Source organism: Pseudopipra pipra, chromosome 3 (assembly GCF_036250125.1).
Source record: "Pseudopipra pipra isolate bDixPip1 chromosome 3, bDixPip1.hap1, whole genome shotgun sequence".
In the NCBI taxonomy this organism is placed as follows: Eukaryota; Metazoa; Chordata; class Aves; order Passeriformes; family Pipridae; genus Pseudopipra; species Pseudopipra pipra.
This window is the reverse complement of record NC_087551.1, coordinates 12,804,451-12,830,091: the sequence shown is the minus strand read 5'-3', so window position 1 is coordinate 12,830,091 and position 25,641 is coordinate 12,804,451. Positions and strand designations below refer to the sequence as shown.

The 25,641-nt window shown below is 44.6% G+C and overlaps 1 protein-coding gene across 1 annotated transcript; it reads right to left on the bottom strand.

The window, feature by feature from the left end:
* Nucleotides 1-77: 77 nt before the first annotated feature.
* On the bottom strand, nt 78-17,213 carry SEC23B (SEC23 homolog B, COPII coat complex component). Its single transcript, XM_064647912.1, has 20 exons — nt 17,161-17,213; nt 14,953-15,188; nt 13,892-13,949; nt 13,178-13,264; nt 12,736-12,972; nt 12,280-12,365; nt 11,336-11,480; nt 10,193-10,351; nt 9,249-9,364; nt 7,931-8,054; nt 7,515-7,595; nt 7,094-7,183; nt 6,486-6,592; nt 6,150-6,303; nt 4,684-4,761; nt 4,238-4,399; nt 3,775-3,861; nt 2,158-2,313; nt 1,270-1,335; nt 78-324 (listed from the first exon to the last, which is right to left on the bottom strand). Exons 2-20 carry the CDS (start codon nt 15,171-15,173, stop codon nt 235-237), a joined length of 2,304 nt encoding a protein of 767 aa, XP_064503982.1. The 5' UTR covers nt 15,174-15,188; nt 17,161-17,213; the 3' UTR covers nt 78-234.
* Between the last annotated feature and the right edge of the window lie 8,428 nt (nt 17,214-25,641).

Here is a 25,641-nt window from a genome sequence, read left to right as displayed (position 1 = left end):
CTAAAACATCCTTCAGCTCTAATTACAGTGTGTGAAAAATGTAGAGTAAGCAGAATATAGACAAAAGGGAATACAAATAAGTTAGAAAGGAGCAGTAAAAACTCCCCTGGAATGTTTATTTCATGTAATACTTAAAACCCCTAGTTTAAAAGAGAGAAAAGGAAATGTAACTAAATTGCTCCATTTCTGTCATCAACATGATCCATGTATCTTCTTGCTCCTCAGTTTGATCCCTCATGATGCACTCGAAACTGCCAGCTTTTTTAAGTGGTCCATGAATACCTGGAGACTCACATCATCTGTCAAGATTGGAGCTCCTGATTCCTGAAAAAAAAAAAAAAGAAATAATGAGCCTATAATACTGTTGTTAATGCAGGGGACTAATTGAAAGCAAATAAAATGTTAGCGCTCTGAACTGACTGCCTGCTAAATAACCACCTTTTTCTCCTGCAAAAGACAGGATCAGTAGAGATCCTTTGCATCTCTAATGAAAAGTTGCTACTTTTTGGCAACAGCACTAACACTATCCTCCAGTACAATCTGAATTACTGCAGAAAAGTCTCTTCTACCTAAAGCATTAGGAATTTTGCTGCCCAAAGTGCTACACAAACAAGGTAAACAAAAAGGATATAAAAGTCTAGTATTCTCAGATAGAATTCTTAGATCTATATGTAGCCATATGCTAGTTACTTTTTCCAAAATACTAAATACATTGTGACCTATTTAAATCATATTTGTAGGGAACGGTCAAGATAAATTTCTACATCAGGTCACCTGAAATCTCTATGAACATAGGCTACATAAAATCAGCTGCTTCCTTCAATAGCAGCCAACACAGAAAATTCTCCTGGTTTGCCTGTGCCCCCCATGCAGCTGAGATATGGGAAGGGAAAAATCAAAGGGAAAAACCACTCCTTGTGGAAACCACTCCTTTCCTGCCATCAAGCTACTCAGGTCCTGAACTGTTGATGCGTCACCTCTGTCAAGGCATTCCTTGGACGCCTTGAGGAAAAACCTCAAAATCAACTGGGTTTTGTGGAAAATTTGTGGTGATTCAGTACAAGAATAGGAACACGAATTAGTCATCCAGGCTTGAAAACTGTTATTCTCATCATCTAGTGGTCCCCACCAGTACTGTTTATCTTATCAACAACCATGGTAAGAAACTGAGGACAAACGTAACCTGCTCACAATGCCTGCTGCCCAGACAAATATGTACATGTACATTTTACAGCATTCCCGAACATGAGCAGCTCTTTCATTGCTTACCTGTCCCCATGCATAGAGGTTATTGTGGGTCTGAGATGGGTTCACTTTAGACAAGAGGAACCGGGCCTATCAGGACAAAAGAGAAGTAGTTTTGTAAAATGACAGACCTGTGAGCTCCCTCAAGCTTCCTACCACCTTAGATCCATGACTAGAGATGTTCCTCTGCTTTTGCAAGTAAGGTACTAATGTAACTTAAACAGGTTTCAAGTCCAGAAACAGCTCTGCTCCACAAACAACCTGTGTCCAAGGGGCATTGAGTGCTCTGCTACAAGTCATGCTCGCCTGGCAGGGCAGCTCTGGTTCCATGCAACTTGGGCATGTCACCAGCTCTGTCCCTTGCATGCCTCATCTGCTCTTCAGAAAAGGGGTCAGTAGAGGACCAGTGTAACAGAGTCACATCAAAAATCAATACCAAATCTTTGTTTTGGACCATCAGTTCCTGCCTCTTCACTGCTACAAACAAGCCAGGCACAGGGAAGCACGGCACAACTGCAATTCCAAGAACAACAACAATAGGAACTACTTTATATCCTTATTCAGTGTTAAAGAATAAAGGAGCAGGTGGTCAATCATTCAGCATTACCGCAGGCTAACTACAGACTCATATCCAAATCATTTCTTTCCCACCTCTTTGGGAATAAAAATGTATTTAAGTCAGCTTTTCCATTTTTTTCCCATCCTCAGATTTCAAAAGTATATCCAGCAAGTGACTTACTTATTAAAAGACAGAGTTGTAGTAAAAGCTCATGAGAAAATATGCAAGCTCTGTACTTTGAAGAGCTAAATTACCACTACATTTAACTTACAGAACCATCCTTCCAGAAAAGCAGAAAGACAGCCATTTGCTCTAGGCAACAACAGAAGGAGTTCCTCCATAAACTTTCCTACCTGACTGCCCCCATGTTCAGTGTGGATGTAACGTGGCATTGGGAATCTGGTCTGCAGGATTTCCTGGCCGTCATCCAGTGGGGCTTGCAGTAGGTGCTTGAAGTTTTCATATTCAGGCATGTCTTGGTATCCAGCTTTCTGCCACTGTGCAATAGTCTATTGATGATAGAGGGATGAAATGAAAACAAGAGCGGAGATATCTGCAAGCCTCTCCTTTTTAACCTGCACATCTTAAAGCAGCAAAATGTTACACATACTTCTGCTTACAGGGTAAATGCACCCTTTCACTGCTCTGGCAAAAACATTACTTTCTGTCCCTGAATTTAAGCACAGGCACTCAACACAAAAGCTGGTAGCAATTTGTGCAGTGCAAAAGCAATTAGTTGAAAGTGATCTTCAAGCCTTTATGTTTCAGCCTGTGCCAACATAGAAACATGAAGAATCTGACTTGACCTTACAGTATTTTCAAGGTACCTATTGTATGTACTATATATATGTAGCAATTGTTCTACACATATACAGGTCACACACTTAGCTCTTCCTCTGTCTAAATTTTACCGAGTTGCTGAGTGTCTTGCTCTGCAACAGCAGGTAGAAACTGTTTAAGGTCACTCCAGATTTATTGTCATTGTTGACTCAAGTGTTCAACTCCTGTTCGTGTCAATTGGGTACCCCTTCTCACTTCTCAAAGGGAACAAATCCTATATGGAGTGAAATCAGGAGCTAACAGCGGGGCTGCCAAAAACTGTCACGCCAAACTTCAAGCGTTCTAATAACAGTCATCAAATAACAGCAAAGTAGCTTAATTCAAAGACAAAGGGAAGGGTTAAAATACCTCCCAAAAAGTTTTCACTGATGGGAATCATATGAGGGAATATGGATAGGAAGGATATGAGGGGGGAAAAATGCATCAAAGAACAGGGAGTTTTACGGAGAAAGAAGTGGAAAGCAGCCTTCCTCTTCATCCCTCACCCTATGACTACTCTAGGATGTGACACATTTTTGTTCTTCAGCTACAGTATTGCACTGCTCCCTTCCAAAACCTGACAGGACTGAAATACAGATCTACAGGTCTGCATAGTACACAGGCAGACCAAAGTAGATCAAAGGCAAGGAGTAAGCCTGTATGTTCAGAAAGAGCCAGTATATAAGCATTTACCTCAGTCATGATGGAAGACATATAAGAGCAGCTTCCAAAAACATCCAGTATTTAAAAGCAAAACCTGTAAAACTGCCTAACTGATTTAAGAGAAGCACTATTTAAGTGTCAAAACCCTGCAATCAAGTCTGTCACGTACCTCAAAAAATCAAACTGTAACTCTCCATCCTGCTTAGTTTCAAGTTTCTCTAGCCTTTTCCAGGTATGGTAAGGGACCACCTTCATTACTAAGCTAATATAACAGCTGCTACTCAGTGCAGAACACATCCTTAGCAACTCCAGTATTATTTTAACTCTGACAGTGGAGAAATTCTATTCAAACAGGCAGCATGCATACCATGTCATTAAGCTCATGTGGGCTTTGCAAGAAGCTTATTTTACACTAACAGCAATGCTGTCCACATGCATGGCAGGAGGGAAGGAGTGCAAACAGAGAAAGAGAACATAGTTCACTGTACCTCACCAAGGTAGATAACTATCTGGAAGAAAGTATCCATCAGGAGGATTCTGTCAGGAAGAATACTGCTGCTATCCAAAAGCACTGGCTGGAGAAAACAAAGAACAAAGTCAGGCACCCCTAAGCCCTCAGAAGTATATTAACCTTCACGGCTGGCCAAACAGCTTGTTGAACCCTGCTCATACAGGCACTGCTCAGTCCATGTGAATGCCCAGTAGAGTGTGGCCAGCCTCCTGCAGCATCACAGAATGGAGCAGCAGGTTATCAGCACCTGTATGAAGTGCAGGATGCCAGAGAGCATCCATGGCCATCCAAGTGTAATTTGATATGATCTTGAACAAAAGTATCTCGGCTTTAACAACTAAAAAAGAAATATAGGGGCCTTTTTGCTGAAATAGTGTTACTCTGACTGAATACTCGTTATTTTGGGTTGATTCACCTCTTCCTGTAAAACACGGACTCACCTCAGGAGGCCCATGGAAAGAATAAGCATAAAGGATGGGCTGGATCATAATGAGAGACTGGGTGAGATCTTGCCTAGCAAAGTGGTGACGGTAATATGAAGATTCATCAGGACTGTTATTGAAGACCTGCAGGAATGGGGAGCGTCGTAGATGGAACATGAACTGCACCAGAAAGATGAGTGAGAAGAGAAATGTCAGCCAAAGTTGCCAAAACTTCTGGACCCAAATCCAATCTTTCTGAACAGCAAATTCTTTGGAAAAAAGTCTAGCCCTTATTAACTACTCAGAATTCTTCCCCTATCAGTCACTTGCAGCACTGAACTACAGGACCAGTCCACTAAATTAAAAAAGCACCTGTTCCTCCCCTCTTGAATCTGAGAAATAGTACAAGATGTTTTAGTATCACTCACACTCACTCTTTCACACTTTTCCCATGACATCCTTACCTGAGGATACAAAGAAAATGATTCTGACAATCTGAAGGAGTTAGGATCATCTTTGTTGTATTGTCCAAATTTCTGACACTGTTGGAAGCAAAATGGATATTCTGGTTATCTATCTCTTTTTTCTATTTTTTCCCCCTTTTTTTTTTTTAGAATTAACACCTTTTTTTTTTTTTCCAGAAGGGTGTTCTCTTGGTTGTTTTTAAACAATCAAGGCATGAACCTGATGAGAACAAGTAATTACAACATTCACATTCTTTAAGTCAGTGGTTACTCTGTCTTACTGGAATGAGAATGATGATTCAATCTATTTATATATATATATATAAAACCCCTAGATTTGAAATTATCCAAGACTGAAAGAAATAGTGCTTTGAAGATCTCCATAGTGCTTCTTCATATAGTGCTTCTAAAGCACTACCCATTAAATCAGGGCTACTACATTATCCTTAAAACTGCTTTGTACACTATGAAACAGTTCTGTGACAATTACTTCCTGTTAGAACAGCACCAGACTGGCATTTCACCAACTGCTTCACTGAAAATAAGAAGCATCAATGGTTTTAGCAATTTAACTATAAATGACTCCACAGTCTTTTCAACATGCAGTGTGCTTGTTTGTGTTTGTGTTCAAATCTCAGTGTATGATGTGCCATACTGTGTTAGTACCAACTCCACATGGGTGTTTGGACAAGGCCAACACTAATTTAGACAATTTGGGCTTGTAAAATTCAAAGCAAGAGACAGCAAGAGTTTGAAGAATTAATTCAGATTATTGCTCTGAATTTAGCCCACATCTGAGTGCTGTGTCTAGTTTTGGGCTCTCCAGTGTAAGACAGACATGGATATATTGGAGTGGGTTTAGCAGAAGCCACCAAGCTAGTCAGGTGTTGGAGCATCTCAGGCAGAAAGTGAGGATGAGGAAGCTGGGTTTGTTCAGCCTGGTGAGGAGTGGGATCAAGGAGTCCAATCGCTGTCTACAGCTACTTGATTGGTAACTGGGCAAATGGAAATTCTGACTGGGAAACAGAGGCAGGGGAGAGAAAAAAAGGATCCTCGTGACTGTGATCAGACATTGGAACAGACTGTTAAGAGAAGAAGAGAAACCCCATCTTTGGAGATCTTCAAAACTCAGCTGAATAAGACCTTGAGCAACCTGCTCTAACTTCAAAGCTGGCCCTACTTTAAGCAGGAGGGTCAAATCAGAGACCTTCCCACCTGCATTATTGTGTTTCATTATCACTGATTCAATCTCGGGTTTAACTCTTTCAGCATAATGGGATGTTTACCTACCCCATCAAAAATTTGCTGATCACAACTTAATTCTGAGCTATCACATACTACAAGTACGTGACCACGATCAGAGTAAAAATGAAGCGAGTCAATCTGAAAAAAGACTGCTGTTATCACTTCCAGAGAGCATTTTTACTAAATCAAGAATGCACCCAACCGCAGTCTGATTTTCTTACCAGCCTGATCAGCTGTCTGTCCAGCCACCGCAGAACATCAGGTCCCTCCTCAGATTCAGCTCTGTACACTCCCAGTCGTGCCATCAGCACGGCAGCTGCTTCCTGGTCAAACGCAGCTTCTATATGCTGGAGCTGAGTCTGTGCATCTGCCCAGCTACAGGGTTAGTAAAGGGTTAGTGCTCCATGCATCCACCTTCGGCAAAACCCAAACCAGATTCATCCTCCTTGTGCGAACTACTCTGTGGCCACTGCATGCAACAAAAAGCTAGAAAAATTCCAGCAGTCTGCAGCTTAACTTTCTGGCACTCTGCTGGAGAACTGGCACAGGATACTCACTTTCTGGCTATGGTGGTGACACGAATGCGCTTTTCTGTACTGGAGTGTTGATACTGAGTGACAAACTGCACTGCCCCTCTGCTTCCCTGAGGTATCGGTGCATTGTGCTGCAAATGAAACAAGGGCAGCTTTCAAAACATCATGGCTTTTCCATAACTCTTTCCAACTGTAACAAGCCCACACAAAACAGAAAACAAAGAGAACACACATGGAATAAAATTCCTTTGGGATAATCTGAGCTGCCACAGTTACTTCTGAGCCATCAAGTTATTACAACTTGAAGGACTGATTCTCCAAAAATTTTAACATATTTTAACATTATTTATTCTCCACTGCACCTACTGGCAAAAAGACAATTTCTTCTTTGTTAAATAAATACTGTAGAAAAAAAACAATGAAAGAATGCAGGTTTTGTAAAGAACAAAAATAACAGACAATTTATACCTACGAAAACAATTTCTGAGACTATTTCTTTATTACGAAACACTTGATTGCTTTGCAACCAACCACCTGCAACACATGGGATGTCATTGCACTTTCTAGCCCTGTAACAAGTAGTTTGATGTGTAAAAAAGATGATCAAAAAAAAAAGAGAAGCCAAGACTGACCTGATTTACCACTTCAAAGTAAATGGCCAGAGTTGTACTGGGATCCAGACTACAGATTTTCCATTGAGATGTTCCTCCAATTCCAAGCTCCTGCACAGAATCAAAAAGAAAGCAGCAGTTTTGCCTCTAGCAGCAGGAAAGGCAAGCTAATGTCAAATTCTGATCTGAGATAGAAGTAATGGCAGGCCTTCTAGATTCATTATCTTTTGAGTGTGACTGAAGTTACTGAAGGCCATACAGTTAAAGAAAGCCTTATGGGGCAAGAATTTAGTCTAGGAAAGACTGTCACTTAGTAGGGATGTTTCCAAGTTGTTCTTCTCCTTGAAAACTCTGATATTCTAGCTGAGCTGTAGGGCTAGACAGAAACTTTGCACTGTTTATTTACTTTGCTATTAAAGATTTTTTCATGTCAGAAACTTACATTTTCAGAGACACACGGGCCTTTAGCATTCAGTGATATGCATGGTCCAATAGCTCCTGCAATTTTCAGCTCCCTAGAGGTCTAGAACAAGGTAAAAAAAAAAAAGTTGTGGATTTTTTTAAATCAAGTCAATCCAATAGAGTACACAGTCTAAACCAGTTGCTCAGCTTTGGTGAGATGATAAAAAAACCAAACCCACAAAACAACAGCAACAACAAAAAAACCCGCCACAAACTTACTAAGCTTTCAAATAAAAATTCCTTCCACTAGTGTGGTGCTTCTCCCAAAGAAGTCAAGATGACATCTGACCTCAAACATGTACACTTTTATACGCCCCAGAGACTTCAACTGACTTTTGAGTGAACAGCACTTGTATTATACCCCCATTAAGTCATCCAATCAAACTGATCTCTCACCTTCACATCCAAATTTGCACCAAAAGCCATCCGAAACTCCCCGTTGTACCCTTTGTTAAATACCCGCTGGAAGGTCTGTCTGAAGAGAGAAGTGTTGAAGGAGTCTCCCATCACCATGTGTCCTCTGGGAAAGAAAAAACAATACACAAGGGAACTGAAGGAACTGGGAACTAGAAGTACAAAGGATACATCCCTGCAAGTCTAACACATGCAAACACATTCAGTAACTGTTTTAGAGCATGCCTTTGCATAGGCAGAACTTGCATCAGGGAATACAGATTCATGGACTCCTACAAAGCCAGACAGGTTAGTAGTGCTCCGCCTTTGCCAGCTTGCTTTCTCAGCTATATTTCTTACCATCCCTTTAGCTGCCTTCAAAATGTTCATGTTCCACGTGTTAGAAATGTCTCAGCTCAAGAAGGCTCTTTGTTCAGCCTGCTTTCCCTGAGCAGGGCTGGAACCCTCCACACTACACGAGGGATGCCTGCACTGCTGCAGCACTTGGACAGTTGTGTGGGTCTGTGCTGGGCCTCCCCTCAGTGCCGTGGCAAACGCAGCCCTGATCAGATGCAGCTTTGTAGTGCAAACAAAGGGTCTAACAATGTCTCTGCTGCTTATTGAGCACTAAGTGATTATTTACAAACACCTTGCATTTCCTCTAACCATCCTTTGGCTCCCTAGACACAGAGTATTTTAAGCGGCCAGTAAGACATGCCGAGTCTCCAAAAGGCCTGGTTTGGCACACAGCCTCCCCAGAGAGACCATATTCAGCAACACGGAACACAGACATTTATTCCTTAGAGATATCACTTAAAACTGGACCCAGGGAAGGCAAGAATCCCTGGAGGAAGCACAAGTGAGCTGTTAGGCAGAGAAAATCAGGCCCATACAAGAAAAGCTTCTACCCACCAAGCCTAACAGTTGTGTGATGGCACTTCAGTCATGCACAACCACAAAGCATGACATCTTTATCCCATAAATTCTGGAAGGGATACTTGCTGGCTCCAAAGGAGACATAAGACACTTGCAAAAGACATATTGCACCATGCTTTAGAATACTTTGCTCAAAGCAGGACATAGAGTTTTATAACAGCAGTGCTAACTCACATGCTGCTTTGACACTCCAGAAATGTGGACTGGAATCAGGTAAGTTTTGGCCGTTTAATTCCTGGCAAATTCAAACACAGTGTAGAACAGAATAACAATCTCACCCTTTTGCCCTGGCAGCAATATTAACTGCTTTTTGAACCATTCTTCTCCTCCAGAAAAAAAAAAAAAAGGCAGGTGTCAACTTTGTGCTGTCCTGCTCTGAACATACCCGGTGAGGTTTGCACAGCACTTCATCTCCAGCAGCCCAGTCTGGTCCAGGGCACAGGCATAGATGTCGATGCAATGCCCGTTGGCTGCAGTGCGATTAGCCAGAGTCTCGTAGTGCTGGGGAACACATACACAGTGCTCAGGAGGCTGCAATGGGCAGTGTTTCTGCTGCTCTCCAGCTGAGGCACACACGTGAAACACAAGGTACAAATGTGGCAATTACCAGTGCTGTGGTAACTAAACAGCTGTTTGCTCTTGCTGCCCTGCTGCAGCACACTTCTCCCGTCTAGGATGAGGGATTCACTTGGATGAGATTGAGTTGCATGTCTCAAATACAGAGAGTGCATGAATCGCATGGGATCTTTGCCTGTGATGACTTAGTGGAAACCCAAAGATTTCTAGGTGATAGTTAAGAGAATAGGTGCCATACTGCTTTCTCTAAGCTGACAAGGACATTTCATGTCTGACATTTTTACTATTTTAACAATTGTTTTACACATCAAGAAGAACAAATGAAGCTTTCTGGAAATGACCAATTCTTGGAAGACAGGTTTTTTCCTTCCCAGAAGGAATTACAATGATGCTGATGAACAAACTCTCCACCCAACATCAGCTAAGAAATAACACTGAAATACTTTTTTCTCTGAGAAGATACAAGACCATGCTGGAAAAATAACTAGGAGAAAGTCTTTTACCCTTCCCTTGACCATTCTCACAATTTATCACACACAGAAGACTGGGCGTTTCAAGCACAACCATGCGAATATCTGGACATACCGTTCCTACATTGATAGAATAGAATATATTTACTGGGGAAGGACATTGGGCAGCTGTCAACATAGCAATGTATATAGCTTTGTGTACTGTCCTTTCTCCCCCATGTAGTGTTCTAACACAATATTCAGTTTTAGCTTTTAAACACACCCGGCAGGCACTAGCACCTACTTTGGTGGCCTTCTTCATGAACCTTGCATTATCCTTCTCTATGTCATGCCAAGAACGGATGGGTGTTTTCAGTTCATCCCCCACCACCATGCCTGGTCCTTGTGTTGGTGGCCCGCCTGTAAACAGCATTATTCTGGCCCCTGTGTTTGGAAATGTGCCCTAAAATAAAAATAAAGACTTATATCAGAAGGAAGGGAGGGAGGGAGGGAAGAAAAAAGGAAACTTATTAAATTAAATGGTGTTATGGGGTTTAAAGCCTCTTTCTGAATTTTCGCCATGCCACCACGCAAGGGTGCTCACCGACAATGGCACCACAGTCTGGCCAGGCAGCAGTGGGAAGAGCTCTCTGCCATCCTTCCCCGCATTCCTTTGGTTTGCCAGGGGGAGGGGGGAAACCACGCAGCCAGGCGGTCTCCAGTCTCTTGAGGGGAGGTTTGGAGAGACAGACCATTTTCTCTCTGTACCCCTGTGGTTACTGTGTTTTGTTGTTTTGTCTGTTTTGGTCTGTATTGCTCTCCGTTATTAGAAAAAAAACTGTTATTTCGTTTCTACACGTTGCTCAAAAACTCTTGTATTTTCAAATTTACAAAAAGTTTGGGAGGGAGGGGTCTCTATCCCATCGGAGGTCCTGCCTCCCTGGCATACATTGTCTTTAACCCAAGACAAATGGCAACAATGCTTTCTTGAGACAAGTGTCTGCATGTGTTTCTGCAATGTCATAGGCACCTGTCCCTGCCAGAGGCCACCTCGATAAGTAGCAATGACAATCACAGCACTCTGATGAAGTTTAAACCCCAGCTATGTTAAGCTTCCTGTTTTCAAAACAGGAAGCAGGCAGTTTCTGTTCTCTTCACTTTTATCTTAGATGACCCTCAGATAAATCCCGTGCATGGTATCACCTGTTGTGTGGCCACACACACGAGAATCAGAGACCTTTAAACACCTGTGAATTTTACCATTTAGATGAAACCTCCAGCCCACTCTATATCAGCTGGTGCTTATACACATCAAATGTCAGTAGACACAAATTGCACCTCTGCAGCCCAGTGTAACCCAGATGGACTGACACCTGCACACATCTCAGCAAACTTTGCCATTTCCTTACTTTGACTTGCTCATCTCAAACAGCAGCATTACAAGTACCTCCAATAAGCCAACTGCGATGGAAAGAGCTACTCCAGTGGAACGTAAAGGTCTCTTTCCCTGGGTCACTGGCCACGGGTCCCTTTGCAGTTCTCCAAGCAGATCTGTTAAATTCATGTCAATCTTATGTACTGGCTGTAGAAACCTGCAAAAATTCAAATGAAATGTTGTCCTACTTCTAAGTTCAAAGAAGGAAAAAAGTGTCCCTTTGTTCCTGGCACACATAAATTGCATTGAAACAGAAGCAAAAAGACATGTGGCACGTCGCCTTCTTACATCCAAACTTTCCAAGATAACAAGCCTGTGCAAAATAAAAAATTTGATCAAAACAAGACATCAGACACTGACATGAAGGCAAAGTCACACAAAGAATAGGAAAAAAAATTCAATGGTGATTTAGTTTGCTGAAACACGAGAGCTGCCACTGAAAAAGAGGAGCTGCAAAAGAGAAAACTGTATTCAACAGAGGCAAATACGGCTTTACTGTTCAGGGGGCACTGATGATCATGTTTTGGATTTCATGGATCAGGAGGTAAGAGATGATATATAGGATTGTTATCCATAGTCCAGAGTCCCCATGTGCCAGTCAATCAAAGACAGGTCCTTGCTCCAGGCGACCCCTAAGCAATGTGCTTTCCAAAGACAGCCACTCTATGTTTTACAAGTAGAAATCTAGCCTGAAAGGCAATCCTGTTCTTGCAACTGCAAACCTAAGATACTGTAGAAGTCTAATACACTGCCTGCAGCTCTAGTAATCCCATCCAGCAGCTCTAGTAACCCCACACATACATATCACTTAATGTAGAGAAATAACTGTGACAAGACAATGCCATTTAAATCTTCTTTCTTACAGAAACTTCTCTTGGGAAAACCAGGTTTAGAAGCATGCCCCTAAGGGGCACAAAACATCTGCCCTGCTCATCTGCTGTACCGGTGAGGCTTACCTGCTGGAAATAGGAGGTTGCTCTGGAGTTTGAAGAGGTCTTCCCTGTTGCATAGAGGCGGCTGGCCTTGAAAGCCCAAGCATATCCTAGAGAATAGTAAAGAGGAGGCAGAGGAAATGTACTATCCAAACACTAAACATATTACTTACATTACTATTTAACATACCCTGAGGCCTGCAATACTGTAGCAATAAATATATTTAAATCTGTGAAATTATTCATCTTTGCACTCCCATTAGGAATGGATCAATGGCTCCGTTACATGAGAGACACCAACTCAATCTTGAACAAGCTTCCAAGGGATTTACAAAGGCAAAAACTGGGAGGGCAGCAGGCTAACAGTTAAGAGCACTGAGCCCTCCTTTCTACCCAAGAGCCCTGTGCTTAAAAGACTAGCAGTGGTGTCAACAAAGCTAACAGGAACAAGCCAGTGGCCTACAAGATAGCAGAGCATACCTGTATTTGCTTAGCTGTCAGGTCCTTTGTGCCCCGAAACACGTAGCTCTTGGAAATCCCTTCACAGCTCAGCTCATGAACCTGGACCATCCTGCCAAAAGTGATCAGCCCCACCAGAGCACTGGCAGGCAGCAGGCTCAGGGACATCTGGAGGGACTCCTTCAGCGCCTGCAAATCCTCCTCTTCCAAGCACGAGTCAACAACATACAGGAAGATCAATGGCGTCTGCGGACCTCGCTAGTGTGGAAAGAGATGAATTTTAGGGCCATGCATACACAAGGTGATACTTTTTAATGCCTTCAGCCAAGGCATAAAATTAGTCCTGTCATAAGCACTTTGCAGATGTTATTTATTTGCTTTATCTAAAGCAAATTAACACATATATAATCTGTCACAGACAAGACAATTCTGGGGGCTTCAAAGTTGCCTGTGATTCATTTACCTGCACTATATATTCAATTGTTGAAAACTGAGGCATAAGCTCTGCTGGTTGATTGACTTCAGATATGCCTGCATATGCTGGGGGGAACTGAAAAAGAGAACAAAAAATTAGGACAAGGAAGTTGCAGGACAGAAATGTAGGGCTCTCCTCTTCAGTACAGAGCCTGCCCTGCTCATGATGTGGTTATTGAACTCTTTATTTACTGCCACTGCACCAAGCTAATTAATTCATGACAAGAGACCCACACTGCTGCCTTCCTAAGCACAAACAACAAGTGGCCAGCAGAATGGACAGCTGCTCGATCCAGGGTAAATACAGTATAGGACTATAGCAGCAACTGTGCATTAGTTGAAAGTCTTGTTGCCATGAGGTAGTTTCTGATACCAAAAGTCTACTCAAATCTAATGAATTTCATACTTTGCAAGAACAGTAAATATCAAGTGGAAAAAACACACGGGAAACACATGGGACAAAATAGCATTTTTATTTCCTTTCTATGTCCTGCAAGCCAGCAAAATCACTGGCAAAACTGGACTGAAAATAGCCGAGATGTCAGGTAAAGCAGACTGTATTCTGGCCTGGGTTCAGCAGACAAAAAGGCCAAGGTATGGAATCTAGAGAAGGGCAATTTAAGCTTAATGTCCTTTGTCAGAGAAGGCTATCAATAAAACGTTCACTGAAAAGATGAAAGGGCTGATGCTTTTTCCAACTTACCTGATTTCTCTGAAAACAGAAGTTACAAGCCCAAAGCTTGGCCCGATAGTCAACTTGGCTGCAAGGGAAAGATGAGGCATTACTATGACTTCAGAAACAATTTAACAGCACAGCTTCACAATTATCCATGCTGGTTCACAGCGCTGAGGAAGAAACAGTATCAGACACTCCAGATTGAATAACAAATGTTCTAAGGATTCAGAATCTTGTTCTATTGCCAGAAAGTTCATTAGCTTATTCAGCCCTGCCAGGCTTGTCAGTATGATGGACCACTGACAGCTCTCAGGAGCAAAGGCTCTGGTAGACAAAGACTTGGGTCTAATCCTTCTTTCACTACACTTAGGCTTATCTCAGTTGTCTTACTGTTTGTACAGCTGTAGCACAAAGTTCTACAGTCTCAGAGCAGCAGGAGGCATCCACCTAGATCCTGTGCAAACATAGAACAAAGAGGCTGTTCCCTGCCCTAAAGAGTTTACTCTCCTCAGCCTGTTACAACATCCTGCTGCTGTGGTATGCCTAGCGATATTCTTAGTTCCTAGGTTTGGTCTCATTTTTACTTTCTCTTACTAGCTTTTCCTGCTTTTTCTCAGCCCAATGCTACACTCATCATGCATGATCATCACATGATTTTGGGACCAAGCTTATTCCTCTAAAATTACTTCCTGATGCTCCTACTGGAACTGACCTACAAGCAGCAGGATGTGGAAGCAGGAAAACAAGTGAACATCACAGTCCAGCAGATGGTATCAGTAAAACTGGCATCTTTGTTTATTTTGAGTTTTAACATTCACCACAAAATTCTCTGCAGTGGTAGGAGGATCAGTCATTTCATCTCTGCCTTAACAGCCTCCTCCTGCCTCCTCTGGTCCTGCCAGCTCTAATAACAGACATGTTAATGTATCTCCTTAGGCACATGTGGATTTTAACAAGCCCACCAGATCTAAATGAAAGAGCCTCCAGGCACTGGGCAGAGAAAAAGTGGAATAAGGAAGTAGTGAAGTTCAGATAAAAATTAGGTACTATTCAGCCTCTCTTAACATCCCCAGCCAAGAAATTCATACCAGAGCGGGTTAAGCACTGCTTTGCAAGTTGGCCTGCTGCAAAGCACCGGTTCATACTGCACAGGCGGCAGGTCAAGACGTTCCTTCAGTGGGGTCAGGAGACAAGCCAGCGGGACAACCATCCTTGTGGCCTCCAGCCTGCTGGAGGGCCACACGTTCCAGCTGAAACGCACTCCGTCACGCTCCTCATTTTGCTGGATGAACTCCAGGTAGGTCGCCATGGGACTGCAGAAGCTCTGAAAGGACATAAGAACACACATTCAGGCAGCAGTCACCTATTTGGACAACAGGCCTGCAAAGGAGGTCAGCAGATCGGCTACAGGTAGGTACAGGGCACTGCAGGACAAAGCCAATACATTACAGTGCATTAATCCCATTATCAAACGAACCATGTGACTACATTAATCTCTTCTGTCCACTTCTCTCATCAACTTACAGCCAATCCAAATCCAACAAAGAAACAAGGAAATCTGAAACTCAAAGCCAGAAAGCAAGGGTTTTTTTTTTCTTATGATCCGCATTTAACATCTCAATACCCAAACAGCCTCATGCTGACCTCAAGGCAGTCCTGCCTGACTGGGCTAGTAACAGAAAACAGGTCAGATTTGCAACACACCCTGAAGTCTTCAGCTGAAAAGTTGAGGGGAGAAAGAGAGGCCAAGTCTAAGACCAAAACATTCCTCACATATGTCACCTGGCTGCCAGTCTGACCTGCTTACAAATGGAAAGGAGCACATGACAAACTGTCAAAAAAGATTTTCTGTGATTTTTAGACACCTGTTGGGCATGGCACCATTGTCCCACTCCCAGTAAGGAAGGAACTGAGAGTCCAGCAGACTTAAGAAAACATCCCGTTCCGGGAGAGATATCCCCAACACAACAGAGGAGTCACTGTCTGTACTGCCTTACTAAATGCTTCAGAGTAGGACATGAACAAAAGCTCCAGGCTGTCATTGCCTTTGATGTCTCTGAGAAAGGGAAGAACAAGCCTACGAAAAACTTGCTTGTCAAATCCAGTGCACAGACACCACACCACACTAGCAGCACCTCACAGAGCCTAGAGCAGCAGCTCCACAACCTGCTCCAGACAAGGAAACTCAGAGGTTCACCTACAGCTGCAGATGCTCCAGCATTACCTTACTCCTGGTCCTCACTGCAGGTGGGATATTCACAAGGGCCACATGCATGAGAAATGAGAAGCATCACCTTCACTCAGAGAAGTTTTCCTGCAGAACTCCAAACTCACTGACATTTTCCTTGTCCTTGCTATTGAGGATGTAAATCAAGCTCATGGAGAATTGCCCTATATTTCCACTCCCACCTCTGGACAGACAAAGTGGTTCACAACACATCCCCATCACAAAAAGGTCTGCTGGGGTAAAAGTCAGAGCTGAGCCTCCCTGTAAAAGATCCTGGACATCAGAACAGCAGGACAAACACCTGACACCTCAGGTATGCAGCACAGCCACAGGACAAATTTATGCCACATTCCTCCAACTGAAGCCCAGCACCTCTACCCTGCCCCAGGCCGAGCCCGAGTTGCCATACTGGGTTTGGCATGGGCTGTGGTCCTACTTTGGGGTCAGGACAGCAGGAGGGGAGGTATTCCCCCCTCCAATGAAGGGGGGAACTGTCCATCTGCCTGCCCATCTGCCGGCCTCCCCGCCAGCGCAAGGCAGGGGCCCATCCCACCAGTGGGAAGGTCCCAAATCCCCTACTCAGGAGATGACGGACCCTTCCAAAGCCTTAGCAGAAGAGTGGTGGCAGAATTCCATTCTCCCCGTGGGATCTGCTTAGGGCACAACGCTGACACCCGCTCCTTCCAGCAAAGCTATAGACAATGCTGCTGCTTCCAAAAAGTTCCCTGCTGCTGCTGCTACAGGGAACCCCACGGATCAGCAAGCTGCTGCGCTTGGCATGGCTATAAGAGACAAAGTTACAGGGAACACCGCTGAGCCCCCGTGCTGCTCTGTGGGAAGCTGCTGACCCTCATGGCAGCACTGAGACAGGGGACACCACTGCTCCCTCAGACCCTCCTGTGAGAGACACCACCGACCCCCCCCAACCCCCTCACAGGAGACGCCCCTGACCACTCCCCCCCCTCCTCGGGGGACCTCAGTGACCCACCCACTCTGCCTCCCCTCACGGGGAACACGATTCTCCCACCCCAGTTCCCACCGGAACCCCCGCAGGCCCCGCCGTTCCCACCTGCCCGCGCCGCTCCCGCCTCTCCCTCCCGACGGGCCCCGCCCGCCCGGCAAGGCCACGTCAGCACTACGCTCTGCCCGCAGCCAAGATGGCGGAGCCAGCACACCCCACCCTCCTCCCCGAGGCTCCGCCGACATCTTGACTAAGGGCACCCTACGCTGCCGCAAGGAAGGAGGCGGAGCGACCTGCCCGTAACAAACATGGCGAGGCGGCGGCGAGGCAATCTGGGTTAAGGGTGGCAGGTACCGGATGGGAATGACGACAGACGAAGTGTCTCTGCTAAATGTGGGAGTCGCTGTGGCGTTCCCGCTCTGGCGCAGGAAGGAGGAAGCAGCTCTGCTCTCAGGGTGCTCGGCAGCTTGGGAGGGTGCTGTCATGTTCAGCAGGGAACATAGAACCTCCTGGGAAGAGGTTATCAGTAACGCTCCACTAATAACACAAACACTTTTTAAAGAAATAAACTGCAAGCCCCAGAGAGCCTCACCTTTGCCTCAGCTCCCAGCTCCTCTCTCAGGCAAGAGCTGCTGTGCCCGGGCACATTGGCTCAGTGAAGCCAAGCCATCAGGCCACCCAGGCCAGCAACGAGGCAGGGACAATCAACTGGATTTTCTTTCCTCTCTGTTCCCAGAAAAAACTTTACCCTCACGGTTGCTTGAGGCCACGCTGGTTCATCACTCTGTCAGGAAATCTGTACCCCAGCCCACTGGGAAGACTGCTGCAGTGCCCAGATGTTCTCACGATGGCCACAATTTTCAGAAATGCACCATGGAGCCTGTGGATAGGTGGCAGATGTTTGACCAAGCCTGACTTGCCCCTGGAATTTGTCTCTGCCTTGAAACTAGGCAAATATGTTCCCTCTTTCATTGCTTCCTTCTCTTTTGGTTCCCAGAACCTTTTCCAAAGCCAAGGAGGCAAAACTGTTCCTAGTGAGACCGACAACAGGAATCCTCCACTATAGCTTTGTGTAATGCCGGGCAAGTGGGATTTGTCCTATCTGAATGCACGCACACAAATCCATCTCTGAATGCTGCAGACTTCCACACATACTTCGAGGGGCAAAGGCATTGCAGTGAAATATCTCAATCTGCTTCTACTGGTTTGTGTGCTTGCCTTAAATTCACGCAGCCAGTCAGGTCAACTTATAAATATTCCCCAGGCTTCTGTGTGGGTATCACTCCACCTTTGCTTTAAGGAAATTAATGCCCTGTGATCTGCCCATGCACTGTCAAGCTTTGGGTTTTTTCCTGCTTTCTTTCTTTTAAATACAACATAAATCTGTGTTTTGAGTATTTTTTATTTTTCTAAAAGTCATTGACTGAAAGAAAGCCTAAAGTTTGTTCTCAAGTTGCTTAAAACAACAGGAGCAACATATTTGAAATGCTCTGCAGCAGTGTGGTCATCCATGCAGGTTTGATCCCCAGGCTGCTATTTTTCTCCGATGAGTCCAAACTCAGTTATCATGTTGGTGTCTGCCAACACCTGATATGATAGATAAAAAACTCAAGAGATGCAGTGCTATGGAGATCCACTGATGCAAGTGGCCAGAATGCCTCCAGCTACCTAGCACAAGAAACATGAAAGCTTGGCAAACCATGGATCTGGAATTGCCTATAGAAGGTGACTTTTGAGACCAACCACGGGGTGATTTCTTACTCTATAAGCCATGTGGGACACACCTCATACTTTTCTTAGCTATATGAAGGTTTTGGTAAAACCAAGCATTGAAAATGTGGCCAAGCTTGACACATAATGAGCAATTAGGAATGTAAATGTTTTAAATGTTGCTGCACAGTCTGAGGCGGAATGCTTGGCTATAAAAAAAATTTTTTAAAAAGGCAATCTCTTCTCATCTTTAAAGCACCTGTAACAATCTGTTACTGCTCCATTAGCAGTCCTGCTTCCCTTCCCTGGAAAGGACAGAAGGAATTGGCTGGCAGATAAGGAACAGAATAAGTACACAGATAAGAGCCATTTTCAGAACACGGAATTCCACAGCGAGATTGAGGTTATCCAGGGAAAAATTCAGGAAACTGCTTTAACCAAGAGCCTTCACTCCTTCTTCCCAGAGCAGAAAAGGTGTCCTTTCTACTGAAGCCTGTGCTTCAGTAGAAAGCAGAGCACTATTACAGGTCCAAAACAGAGCAAAATGAAACACTGTCTGAGCTGAACATTAATTTTGCCTTCTCAGATTCCTGACATAAGGCAAATTGTGTGCTCTGTGTAAAATCTGTGAACACAAGCAGAAAGATCACAAATACAGTGGGAATAAAAAAAGCAGAAGCATTCTACTTAGGAATGTATGCTAAAGTGTATAAAATTCTGATTACTACTAATGCTAACATCCTCAGACCCAGGACTTGCTCTCCAAGCAGTATGAGGCAAAGCAAATCAGGTCTTCTGAAGTTGTCCGTTTGTCCTTCATTTTACATCTTCCTCACGTTGCCACATCAACAACAAAGCACAGAGCCCAGGGCCAAGGCCATGCTGCACCCGCCCTGCTAGCATTAGATTAACTAAAACACTTAGCAATGATTGTGAGTTTGTGTCCTGCTTTCATCTGGGATAGAGTTATTTTTCCTCCCCAGGAGCTGGTTTAGTGCTGCATTTTGGATTTAGGATTAGGATGATATTGGTAACACCCTGATGTGTTAATTTTTGCTGAGCAGTGCTTAGTGTCTAAGTCAATGACTTTTCAGCTTCTCATGCTGCCCAGCCAGCCGGGAGGCTCAGGATGCACAAGAATTTGGCAGGGGACATAACCAGGACAACTGGCCCAAGGGATATTCCATACCATATGGTGTCATGCTGAAAAACAAAACTAGAGGGAGTTGGCTGCTGGGTTGCCAGTCCACTGCTCAGGTACTCCTTGGGCATTGGGCAGTAGATGAGGAGCATTGTTCATCACTTGATTTAGATACTCTTTTATCATTATTTTCCTCTTCCTTTTCTGCCCTCTTAAACTATCTGTATCTGAATCTACAAGTTTTACTTTTTTTCTGATTCTTTCCCCCATCCCACTGGGAAGGAAGTGAGAGAACAGCTGTGTGGTGTTTACCTGCCTGCTGGGCTAACCCACATCAGTTCGGAAGAGGAACACAACCTTACAGCCCTGTGTTTCTGGGGCAAATAACCCAAGTAAAAGCTTTCCATTCTTCAGTTTTTCTGGAAGAATTGCAAGCTTGCTAAAAAAGGGAGAGAAAGCAAAACACTACAGGCTCCCTACCTAAGCCCCAACTTGTTTTGTTTAACAACTGAAAGACAAAAAAACCTTTGAACTCCAGTTCCCATCCTCCACACTTCCCCCAAGATCTCTCAAAGAGTGCACAAAGTGCAATGATTAAATTTCTCAGCTTGGAGGTGAACATTTTCAAAAAGAACTTGGACACAATCTCCAGAGCTTGTCATGGTACGTTTTTGTCTCCTCCAGGTTGCAACTAAGCTGGGCTCAGCGCGGCTGAAGAGGGCCTGGCCACGCACTTCTAACAGGTGAAATGACAGAAAGTCCCAGCCACATGAAGCAAGAGAAGGGAAAGGTGGTCTCTGTGTGGTGGAGGCTAGCTCTGTTTGAGATGTTTCGCATCAACAGGAGACCCAGCTGTCTCCACTCACTACAGTTTCTTTCAAAAAAACGTCTCTGCATGTGGAGGCAAAAAGAAAACCAGGTTTAAGGGCTTCCTCTTTTTTTTTTTTTTTTTTTTTGGAGACCTGTGGGAGCCATACCAGGACGAGACAGAAGATGGTGCTCGAACATCATCATCATGGCTAAGCTTCGTGAACGAAGATTTGAGAAGGACTCTACCCACGCTTGCTGCAAACGCACTGATGGCTAAAAAGGCCAATGTGAGAGAGACAAGTCCGGTTGCAAAAGGCACGGTGGAAAGTTTCCTTAGGCGGTGTCGGCAAGACACGGTTCTTTCTGTGTTGTCTTTTCTCCTCAAGAATGATTCTGCGTGTGTTCTCAAAAGAAGCAGCAGTGTTATGAATAGTGTGTCTCCATGTCTCCCAACTGGAGGCCAGAGTAGACCAATGATGATGATTAATATGGCCAAAGCTGAGATATTGTTTCAGAGAGTCCTTGTATCTCCTCTTCTCTTCTCTTGCTCTGAAAATCTAGTCTGAGTCCTAAAACTGAACACGGATGAAGACTCCTCCCAGACAAAAAGTCCCTGGACAGAAAGCTCTTGCTGCCCATGGATTGCCGAGGCTGTTCCACCAACTGCACCTGAAACCCAATGCCCTGAAACCCACCCTGGGAGAGGATGGACAGGAGCCTTCTCCCACTGACCATCAGTTTCTGGTTTCTCTCCCCAGAGTGCCAGCAGCTCATCATATGGTGTTTATCCGTGCAGCCCTCAGACAGGCCATCATTGGAAGACCTTTTCAAGAATTCTTGGCTGCAGGACCTTCACCAGCTCCAGGAGACAGCAGAGATCCATCCCCCTGTACAGTAGGATCCGGGATCCTGGCAAGGAACAGCTCCACGTGTCTCATGGCATTAAGAAGCAAAGAAAACCACTGTTTCTCTATGACTAGTATGGAGTAGGGATCATAGCTGGTGAGATGCTTCCACCAGTGCTGGGGGAAGTTGCGGAGGAAGTGGCTGAGCACTTTCCACTATATTTGAGAAGATGTGGCAGTGTGGTGAAGTTCCCACAAACTGGAAAAGGGGAAACCTCACTCTCTATTTTGCACATTCATATCAGTAAAAGAAACCTCCAAGCTCTTCCTCCAGTCCGAGCTGCATCTTCCCTACACCCCCATACTCCCCCACTGTGGAAGATATTGCAGAAACCTGGTTGGTAGAGAGAGGACACATTAAAGATTCTATACCGCTGGTCTCACGCTAAAGCAAGAAAACTATCAGAAGGTCACTGATCAGTGTGTTTGTGAAACTGCTTTGTCTAAGAAACTGCAAGGCTGCATTGTCTGCTGTGAAGCTGTATTGTTTAAGAAACTGCATACGTGATAGAAAAATTAGAGCAACAGGATGGGAAAAGTAGAGAAAGTAGCAAATAGTAAATAAAGTAACTATAGCCATGAGAAAGAGGCAGCATTTGCGCAAATATAACTTAGGTAATTAGGAGCCAATGATGAGCTTGTATTTGGAATATTAATGAGCCTAATTATTAACCTTTATAAGCATGGAGCTTACAGCAATAAAGTTGGATTAGTCATGATCAATACTGTGATCGTGTGATACTTTCCCGTCGTCCGCAACACCCCACCTGTTCACGTGCACTGCTCCCCTCTCCTGCGCTGCCTCCTGGCACAGGGCTCATCCCTCGGCACCTTCCTTGAGCAATGATTCATCTCCAGATACATCCAGGGGCTTCCTCCAGCTGCTGCAAGATGCTCTCACCATCACTGCTCGACAGCCTCCCTGAAATCTGCCGCTCCCCTCCCGAAGCTCCCTACAAAAAGGGTTCCCAGGTAACCACCCAGCGGGCCCCGCCCATCATCCTCACTGGCCACAGCTGGGGCTGCCTCACCCCTTGTCATCCTCACTGGCCACAGCTGGGGCTGCCCCGCATGGGAGGGGAGGGTGGGTGGAGCCACAGGCGAGGGGGATAGAGACGAGCTAGAGGGGGCGGAGCCAGGCGCCTCTTTTTCGGGGACGATTTCAGTGCTCCGTATTCATCATCAGGTGGCAGCAGTGGTTTAAATCCCAGCCAGGATTTCAGACTTGCTGTGTTACACCGAGAGACAGAAAAAACCCCTCCGAATACAGTTTCTATTTCCTTCATATCGAGCATATTTTCTCATACTTTCACGCCCTTTCTTGGTTTTTTAATATATAAAACTTATATTTGTATTTTCCAACCCTATATATCTATATTCAGAGTTTCTTCTACTCTTAAGATCCTGTATATAATGCAGTTGTTACAAGGTTCTATTTTGAAATCAATTTATATATAAAGTTGTGGGGTGAAGTCACAGCCCCACAAATGAAGTTTGAAGGATTTGGAGTGTTGCAGGGTGTCAGGCCATTTCCCATGAGAGCAGTGGAACTATTAGATAGTTCCCATGGACACAGCCTTGAGCTCTGTGGCTGAGTGCAGGTGCCACATTCCTGGATGTTGTTGTAAGAATATGTTTGTGTTGTGTATGGGAAAGTAGAGGTGGGAGAACTGAATAAAAAAAACTGCCTGCTGCGTTGAGTGGGCAGACATCTCTCCGGCTCTTCATCCTAGTGTGTCTCTTCATCCTAGTGTGTGTGTCACGACTTTCTTCCCCCACAGGACCAAGGCCTTTCGACAGATACCCAGCAACATAAAGTAGTATTATTTTTCAATATATAGAAAAATGAGAAATGTTAGTCTTTAGTATTTTTTGCGCCCTGCCCACCCCCTAATGAATTTTCAGGCATTTTTGGAAGGACCCTGCAAAAACCCCCTCGCTCCCCACCAGTCTCACCTGTATGAGGACAGTGCCTTGTCTCCACTCAGGCTCCACCCAACCACACTCCCCCTCGTTTACTGCGCTCCAGTCAGTGCCAGATGTCTCAGCCCTACCGTAGGACACTGCTGCAGGGAGATCAGCCCATGCAGCTTTAGGACATGGCTGTACCAGGATCAGAATTTGTGCTCACAGACCCACCTCAAACCGAATCCACAGCACCCACACTTTGGCCTCTGTGCGCCTCAGTCTGTAGGGAATAACCTCTGCAAAGGGGCCTTGGGAATGAGCACCGGACACAGGACACAGTTACAGAGTGCTGAATGCAGCGAAAACTTGAATATTCTCTGAAAGATCTGAATACCACACAGAAAAAAAGAGGATTTTCTTTTAAAATGTAATTTTATTTTATATTTTCTAGAGAGTTCCTAGCAAAACTTTCCCATTACTGAAGGGAAAAAATACAGGTCAGGCAAGCTTATCCAGCAGTAGTGAAACATGCCCTTCACAGTGCGATTGCACCTGTCCTTGGAACTCCGCTATGGTCCTGGCACTTCATCTGTGCACTGACAAAGAAAACTGCACTGTTGAAAGAGTGCTGAGATAAAGAAGGATACATTAAGGGGACAAGAGGGACACACAAATAAAATAAATAAAGAGCATTTGTAAAACTTTCTATATACAAAATAACTTTTCTTTTGGAGGGTGATTTTCAATTTTTTTTTAATTGACAGCCTGTACAAAGATAAACCTTTCACCAGAAATCATTTGAAAATGCTGTTTTTACAAGCAATAATGGGAAACTAATCAAACCATCAGTCTTCTGCAAACTGCCGAGCCTCTCCTCAGAGTCGAGGGTGCCAAGCTTTGGGGCCAGCCATGCTGCGGAGCACAGCCACTGGTGGCCCCAGGGCTGCTCAGCATGGCAGGACTGACACTCTGCTCCTTTTGAGTTCAGCATCCTCAGACAAGGGAAAAACCAGTCACCACCTCGTCAACTAGACCTGAGTGTGCCACGTCCAGTCATTTCTTGAACACCTCCAAGGATGGTGACTCCACCACTGCCCGGGCAGCCCCTTCCAATGCCTGACCAGCCTTTCCATGAAGAAATTCTTCCTGATGTACAGCGTGAACCTGCTCTGGTGCAGCTTGAGGCTATGACTTCTCCTGTTGCTTGTTACCTGGGAGAAGAGGTTGATCCCCACCTGGAAACAACTTCCTTTCAGGTAGAAAACCTGCAGATTATTTCCAACTATGTTCTAGAATACTTGTTAGGAACAAGTTGCTCAGATGCTTCACTGAGTGTGACATTTTCTATACCCCTGGCCTGCTGAGTTGCCATAGCAGGAAAAGTTGTCTGTGACAGAAAAGTCTATGCTTTTGAGAAATCACAGATATGAACTCAGCAGTCATGGTTTGTGTTCTAAGACGGAGGGCACTGAGCTCCAAAAAGCTGAATTACAAAGAATAAGTCAACGACACAGAACATGAGGTGACTGGCATGTTGTACCAAGGAGATGAACGTCTAAACTGGATTACCTATGACTTTTACGATATCACATTTATTTTGCCTCATGGCTGCACAACTCAATAACTGAGCTACCCAAGAAGTTTGCAGACCACCTGTAAAACAAAAAAAAAACAAGAGATGGGTGTAGCCACAGCTGATGGTTAGAAGGTTGCCTACCACCTGTAAAAAAAAAAATAAAAAAAATTAGACAGCACATGCCTTGGTCCACCGATGATACAAGACCTAGAAGAAACATGTAATTTGGTCCAGGAAGTGGAATGATCACCTTGCTCATCTCCCCTCCGGTGCAGATAGCTAACGCCACCCCAGGCTCATCATCTTCATGCTCAGAAACAAAAAGCCAAACTATAAGGCACTCAATGGACCCAAAATTGGTGACAGAGACACATCGTCTCTGTGATGCCGAGTGATGACCCACCTTCTTGCTCTGCTGCTCTGGCTTCCTCCAATTCTGCTGGACACCCTGTCCACTGGCCTCTGAACAAAAAAAAGGACTCATCATCTCACCCAGATGCTCAGTGAAAGCTTAACCTTTTCAAAGTTCTCATGGCCAT